This window comes from Verticillium nonalfalfae, assembly GCF_003724135.2.
Source record: "Verticillium nonalfalfae strain VnAa140/NRRL 66861 chromosome Unknown scaffold_199, whole genome shotgun sequence".
In the NCBI taxonomy this organism is placed as follows: domain Eukaryota; kingdom Fungi; phylum Ascomycota; class Sordariomycetes; order Glomerellales; family Plectosphaerellaceae; genus Verticillium; species Verticillium nonalfalfae.
Window position 1 is genome coordinate 37 of NW_021167424.1, and position 7,417 is coordinate 7,453.

A 7,417-nucleotide genomic window follows, 5' to 3' on the forward strand; every position below is an offset into this window, starting at 1 on the left:
ATACTCGATCGAGTTCAGTCCAGGGAACAGCCTTTGTGGTGCCCTGGCCGTTTTCGTTGGCGCTGCCGTTCTTTTGAGTTTCCGACATGGCTTCCGGGTATTCTGATTCTGTTTCCGTGTCTTCGTGTTCGTTGGGTGTGCTGTTGATATTGGGTCTTGTTAGCAGAAATGATGGCTGATGAGGGCGTTGGTGGTCAGGAGAGGGTTGAGGAATGAAGTGAATGAGAGCAGGAGTGCGAAACAGGTGACTGATTTAAAGAGTTTCGCGATAAGTGAAGAAAGTGAAGGCACGCAGAGTGCGGATGCCTGTACTAGGCAGTCGATCAAGTTGAAGAACTCGCAGCAAGTTGGGTTGCGTGGAAGGTCCTTGAACTCAGAGACAGGCAGGCGCGCCGTTCGAAAGTTACGAGTTCTGAGGCCCAGAAGAATCGGTGTGGTAAACAGTTTTCATGAAACTACAATCACTCACAAGTAAAAGTAGTCCAGCTTTGGATCAAAAGTTACACTTCTCCTCTTGGCCCGACTGGCTGAGCGAAGCAGTACAGGCATCGTATACCTCAGTACCTAGGTGCGGCCTCCTCAGTGAGACGTAAGCGATGAGATGCCAAGCTGGTTGAGAGAATGCAAATGTTTAACTTTATCCATCTACGTATCCAGATGCCATCGGTCTCACCATTCCCGATGATCACTTACTTTTCTTCCTCGATCTCAAGTCCAGCCCGTCGTCGCTGTCCCACAAGCACGATGAACACTCATGCGCCGTACTTGACAGTCCCAGCCCGTAATGCCCCAGTCACCTGCAGCTCGGCGCGATGGTGATGGCTTGCATTTCAGAGTGAATGTTGTGCAAGTAGCAAAGCATGTTTCGAGCTAACTGCCAAAGCATGTATGATATATTTGCTCACTTGTTCTGGTTGACCCGGAACTGCATGACTCCATACAGCCAACATCCAGTGAGAAACTTCCAGGGAGCACAGAAATGAAGACGTCCTTCAAGGACTAGCTACACAAACCACCTGATTCTTGATGTGCTAATGTGCAACTTTTTTGAGTCGAACTGGGTCTACGTTATCCCAAAAGAAAGCCACATCTATCTGCCAAGTACGGCAAGGCTACCATAGAATACGGCACAGCCAATAAATCCCCGAATGCCTCCTCGAAGTTGAGATTGATTCGGGACTTGGCTTAGCCTGTTAGGCCTAGCACCTCGGCTTATAAGCTCCGACCTTGCATGTTAACCGCCGTCACCGCCATCACAGCGTGAATATATCGGACAAGAACACAGGGTCATTCATCATACCATCGTCCAGTGTTGCTCCATTGTGCGAGAGAAAAAGAGAGTGATGCACACCACACCGAGGCTCAGCCTTGGGCTAGACCATACCGACAAAAGTCATGAGGTGCCATGGGGATGAGACACTTCAAGACCTGCAGATGATGTTGTGCCTGGTGCTCTACGATCCGAGTGCCTCCATTGGATTCGGCGTGAAGAAGGTGGTGTCGAGCGCTCCGACCCGTGACCCATTAGCTGTAGTTCAACACCCTCCTCAGGAACTGCACCTGTAAGCATCTCCCGGTGCTTGTGGGCGGCGTAGAAAGATGTGCCCCACACCGTCTACGTCACTTCCTATAGACGCATAATGCAGGGACCAAACTAAGCCCCTGTGGAAACCTGGACCTGGATGGACAGTAGCAGTAGCGGAACTCATCGTCCTAGGCAGCATAGATATGTAACTAGCCGAAATTCAATTCGATCCCAGGCGCAAACCATTCGCCGCTCTCAAATCCAGGTTCCACGAAAAATCGAATGGCTCCCAGCCGGTGAAGGTTGTCTCGAAGCATCACATGCACCGTATTCTGCTCACGACTAGACGGACCGGGATACGAAGTCTACCATACACCAACTTCGACACACCACTTGCCTTGCCGGCGCCGACCAACCCTGCCTGGCCACGATTCCAGACCCTGGCTAAGACACGCTCACGCTCCATCGCCAACTCCAACAAAGGCAAGACCAACGCAAGCTCTGGCAACCTCTACGACTCCAGCTCGATCACGGAAAATATTCACAAGCTCGGCCGTATAAGTCGCAGCTTCTTCCGTACAGCCGAACATCGTCGCGCGTTCTCTGGCGCTTCCGTTCCTACAACCGCGACCAACTGCATCATGAATGGCGCCAAGGTTACCCGCTCCAAGCGCAAGGCGCCCACCAGCCCCGAGGGTCTGCGCCCGAACAAGCAGCATCGTGCATTGAACGGCAAGTTCTCTGCAGGTGATAACACCCCTGACGTCGAACATGATGAGCCGGTCTACGTCGAGGAGGACGAGTACGACGAGGAGGAGGTTGCTCGGCTGAACCCCATGTTCCCGGCTACGCAAGAGCCCGAGGCGTGGCAGCATACCATCGAGAACGTCATTAGCAATGTTGTCTCGATCAGGTTCTGCCAGACCTGTTCTTTCGATACAGACCCAGCTCTGACGAGCGAGGCCACTGGTTTCGTCGTCGACGCTGAGAAAGGGTACGTTTAGAAGCGCCATTGGGCCCATTCATTGGGGGCGGTTAGGCTGACGTGCCATCAACCAGATACATCCTGACGAATCGTCACGTTGTCGGCTCCGGACCCTTCTGGGGCTTTGTCGTCTTTGATAATCACGAGGAGGTCGACGCCTACCCGGTCTATCGTGACCCCGTCCACGATTTCGGCATCCTACGGTTTGACCCCAAGGCCCTTCGCTACATGGATATCCAGTCGCTGCAATTGCGACCAGACTTGGCCAAGAGTAGGTGCTGCCAGATTCTGCACACAGCGACATGCTAATGAGACATCTTAGTCGGTGTCGAAATCCGTGTCGTCGGTAATGATGCTGGAGAGAAGCTCAGTATCCTGTCTGGTTTCATCTCGCGTCTCGAACGCAACGCGCCCGAGTACGGAGAGGGGTACAGCGACTTCAACACCTGCTACTACCAAGCCAACGCCGCAGCAAGCGGCGGGAGTTCCGGCAGTCCTGTTGTCAACATTGACGGTTTCGCGATTGCTCTGCAGGCTGGCGGTCGCAGCGACGGCGCGTCGACCGACTACTTCTTGCCGCTGGACAGGCCACTGCGTGCCCTGCAATGTATTCAGGATGGAAAGCCGGTCACGCGAGGCGATATACAGTGCCACTGGCTGTTGAAGCCGTTCGACGAGTGCCGACGCCTCGGCCTGACCCCTGAATGGGAGGCTCTCGCACGCAAGACCTTTCCCAAGGAGAACAACATGCTCGTTGCTGAGATTGTGCTGCCTGAGGGACCATCCCACAACAAGATCCAGGAGGGTGATATCCTGATCAAGGTGAATGGCGAACTGGCCACCCAGTTTGTCCGACTGGACGATATCATGGACTCGAATGTGGGCAAGACAATTCATCTACAGATTCAGCGTGGGGGCGAGGACATGGAGGTTGACATTGAAGTCGGCGATCTGCATGCCATCACCCCCGACCGGTTTGTGTCTGTCGCGGGCGCCAGCTTCCACGACCTATCTTACCAGCAGGCGCGTCTCCATGCCGTGGCCTGCAAGGGGGTTTTTGTGTGCGAGGCAACGGGGTCTTTCCGTTTCGACAGCGCAGACAATGGCTGGCTCATCCAGAGCGTGGCCGGCAAGAACACGCCCGATCTCGATACGTTTGTCGAGGTGATGAAGGAGATTCCTGATCGTCGCAGGGTCGTCGTCACCTACAAGCACCTTCGTGACCTGCATACTCTCAACACGACCGTTATCAATGTGGACAGGCATTGGTCGGCCAAGATGAAGATGGCGGTGCGAAATGACGAGACTGGCCTTTGGGACTTTTCCGATCTGGGTGATGCTTTGCCCCCGGTTCCGACGGTACCTCAGTCTGGCTCCTTCATCCAGCTCGAGTACACATCAAACCCTGCCGTTGCCGACCTGGTCCGCAGCTTTGTGCTTGTCAACTGTACCATGCCAGTCAAACTGGACGGCTTCCCGAAGAATCGCAAATGGGGCATGGGGCTCGTGATAGACGCTGACAAGGGCCTCGTCATCATCTCGAGGGCTGTTGTCCCCCATGATCTTTGTGACGTAACGGTCAGCATCGCCGATACGATTTTCGTGGACGGCAAGGTTGTTTTCCTGCATCCGCTGCAAAACTATGCCATCATCCAGTACGACCCAAAACTTGTAGATGCGCCTGTGCTGAGCGCCAAGCTGAGCAGCGAGCCCATCTCTCAGGGAGCGTCCACCAACTTTATCGGTTACAACAGACTGGGCCGCATCGTGCATGCGACGACAACAGTGACGGAGATCACACCAGTGGCGATTCCTGCTAATTCGGGAGCGCCGAGGTACCGCGCTGTCAATGTTGACGCCATCACTGTCGACACGAGTCTCAGCAGCCAGTGTGGCAGCGGCGTTTTGGTCGCAGCTGATGGTTCTGTGCAGGCCCTATGGCTGACGTACCTCGGAGAGCGCTCGCCGGTCAGCAACCGCGACGAGGAGTACCATCTTGGTCTCGCGACACCGACACTGTTGCCGGTGATCTCTCAGATCCAGCAGGGTGTTCTGCCCAAACTCAGACTACTCCCTGTGGAGTTCCGTGCCATCAAGCTTTTGCAGGCGCGTGACATGGGCGTCTCGGACGAGTGGATTCGCAAGGTCACCGAGGCCAACAAGACGCACCACCAGCTCTTCATGGTCAGCAACCGCACCTTTGAACGGACGGAGCAGCCCGGCGCGCTCCTCGAGGGCGACATCGTCCTCAGCCTCAACGGCAAGGTGATTACGAGGGTGTCAGAGCTCGACGTCATGTATTCGCATGAGGTTATCGAGGCTGTCGTCGTACGTGTTAAGCAAGAAATGACGATCCAGGTGCACACATCGGCCGCGGACGATGTCGAGACGGACCACGCCGTCTCGTTCTGTGGAGCCGTCCTCCAGAGGCCGCATCATGCCGTCAGGCAGCAGATCAGCAAGCTGCACAGCGAGGTTTACGTCTCGGCACGCACGAGGGGCTCCCCTTCGTACCAGTACGGCCTTGCCCCCACCAACTTCATCACCCACGTCAATGACAAGCCGACGCACGACCTGCCGGCCTTTCTCGCCGCGGTGGAAAATATCCCGGACAATACTTGTGAGTCTACGAATACCTTGATCATGCTTCGTAGCAATTTGAGAGCTAACCGAACTCGTGACAGATTTCCGCCTAAGAGCCTGCACGTTTGACTGTGTGCCATGGGTCATCACGATGAAGAAGAACGAGCACTATTTCCCGACCATGGAGTGGATCAAGGACGCGTCGGACCCTTCAGGCTGGCGACGCAAGACGTACGAGCACGGCAAGGTGTTCGACGGCGAGACCGTCGACGGCATCAACGCCGCTACGGGTGAGGACGCGGATATGGGCGAGGAGGACATCTTGCCGGCATGAGGCAGGCAGGGGACGGAACGCAATGTGGTGCAAGATGGCGGCAGGGAGGACAGTACTATGCCCTCCTGTCGTTTGGCGTCGATGACGTCCTTGGGAAGCTTGGAGGGCCGGATACCAACAGATGTGTTTTTAGTAGAGGGACGGGCAAAAAGCTCTTTGCCCAGTGTGTTTTGAATGTGTCATCAATGCTGTAAGATGAGAAAACTGACTTCATACTACGCGCCTTGACTGTATTTGCTGCTGCTTGTCCTGTTTCCTGTTTGCGCGTCCGTCGCTGTCGTATCTTGTAGGGTCTCTCTGATGAACTTGGCACTCTCGAGCTCCTAGGGACCGTGGATGGCCAAACGAGACGAGCAGCCGAGGCTGCTAGCCTCGCCACGGTATGACCTACACAGTCATCAAAGGCAAGCCAGTGAGAGACGCGGTCGGAAATGCGAAAGTTGCTTGGTTCGTACAAGTACGTACGGTCCAGCGAACAGGCAACAGCGTGTCCAAATCAACAACCGCCATGATCGAAGGCTACAAGACGTTGGCGTCCCTCACGAGGATCAGTTGTCAAACAGTCTCATCATTTTTGTTGTGGTCATCATGAGAAACGCGCAGCATTGTTGATGGCGAGCCACGCTGCATACACATCCTCTTCACCCCAGCCCGTAGGCGTGAGCAATGAGAAAGAGAGAGAAAGTTTTCCATCTATCGAGGAAGAAGAAGGGTTACAAAAATTCCCTAGCCAGCCGAAGCCAACTAGGAGTGGTCTTAGTTATAGTTTTCAACTAGCAAAAACACGATCTCGGACGAATCCTCACTGATACGCGTAAAGCCCTTGCACTCAGATGGAGAAAGGAAAGAAACCAAAAGGTCCAAAAGGGGCGGGACGCGACGCGGTTTTGTAGGTCCACCCAAGGCGGTGAAATGAGGCAGATCAGTCGGTGCCTGCATCTGCCTGAGCGTTCTGCCCTTTTCCCCTGACACGGTACGTACCCAGGTACCTCACATAGGTGCCCACACCTCATGTTCAGCACGCCCAGCACGGTGCTAAGACGGGTGGTCGGTCTTCTTGGTCAGCCAGTTCGGGGTCCGGCGACTACATCTTGACGATCCCCCCCCCCCCCGAGGAAGAAGCTCCAGACGAAACGTACAGCGCCGCCCATGCGCGCCGGACCGCCGTGAAGATGCTGTCCTTTATCCTGATCCAGAACCGACAGTATGTTCCTCGCTCTCCGACCCCCTCTTAGCCAGATGGCCCCGTTCCCGCCCGTCCCGTACCGTCGCTAACATGCACCCCTCCTTCAGGGGGAAAACCCGCCTCGCAAAGTGGTACGCCCCATACAGCGACGACGAGAAGATCAAGCTCAAGGGCGAGGTACGCTTGCTTCCTCTGCCTCCCACAGTCGCCCGAGTATCCGCTCTCACCATGTCTGACAATGTTCATCGTCCCAGGTCCACCGTCTTGTCGCTCCGCGCGACCAGAAGTACCAGTCCAACTTTGTCGAGCACCGCAACAACAAGATTGTCTACCGCCGCTATGCCGGGCTCTTCTTCTGCGCCTGCGTCGATACCAACGACAACGAGCTCGCCTACCTCGAGGCCATCCACTTCTTCGTCGAGGTCCTCGACTCCTTCTTCGGCAACGTGTGCGAGCTCGATCTCGTCTTCAACTTTTACAAGGTCTACGCCATTCTCGACGAGGTGTTCCTGGCCGGTGAGATCGAGGAGACGAGTAAGCAGGTTGTGTTGACACGACTGGAACATCTGGACAAGCTGGAGTGAACGAGCAAAAGGAGGGAGAAAGCATGCGGTGAATCAAACATTCAGGGCGGGCTGCATGGAGGATGGAACTCATCATGACTAGGAGGGCGTTGGGCGTTCAATTGAGCTAGGTCTTTTTTTTTCAATATCCCTGGCAAAGGTCTTTTGATGCCATGATTCATTGGATTTCTATGTGCATATTGTCTCGCTTGCGGTCATGGGATCACGCCATGGCCCGCGA

At 55.0% G+C, this 7,417-nt stretch overlaps 2 protein-coding genes across 2 annotated transcripts; both read left to right on the plus strand.

Annotated features, from left to right (window-relative positions):
• Positions 1 to 1,434: 1,434 nt before the first annotated feature.
• On the plus strand, positions 1,435 to 5,427 carry D7B24_003403 (uncharacterized protein; the record flags this gene model as incomplete). The annotated part of the gene is made up of 5 exons (XM_028637594.1): positions 1,435 to 1,562; positions 1,761 to 2,519; positions 2,585 to 2,781; positions 2,833 to 5,130; positions 5,195 to 5,427. 5 exons carry the CDS (start codon positions 1,435 to 1,437, stop codon positions 5,425 to 5,427), a joined length of 3,615 nt encoding a protein of 1,204 aa, XP_028490627.1.
• Positions 5,428 to 6,599: 1,172 nt separating this feature from the next.
• APS2 (AP-2 complex subunit sigma) lies at positions 6,600 to 7,197 on the plus strand (the record flags this gene model as incomplete). The annotated part of the gene is made up of 3 exons (XM_028637595.1): positions 6,600 to 6,631; positions 6,721 to 6,790; positions 6,868 to 7,197. The coding sequence occupies 3 exons, from the start codon at positions 6,600 to 6,602 to the stop codon at positions 7,195 to 7,197; spliced, it is 432 nt and encodes a 143-aa protein (XP_028490628.1).
• Between the last annotated feature and the right edge of the window lie 220 nt (positions 7,198 to 7,417).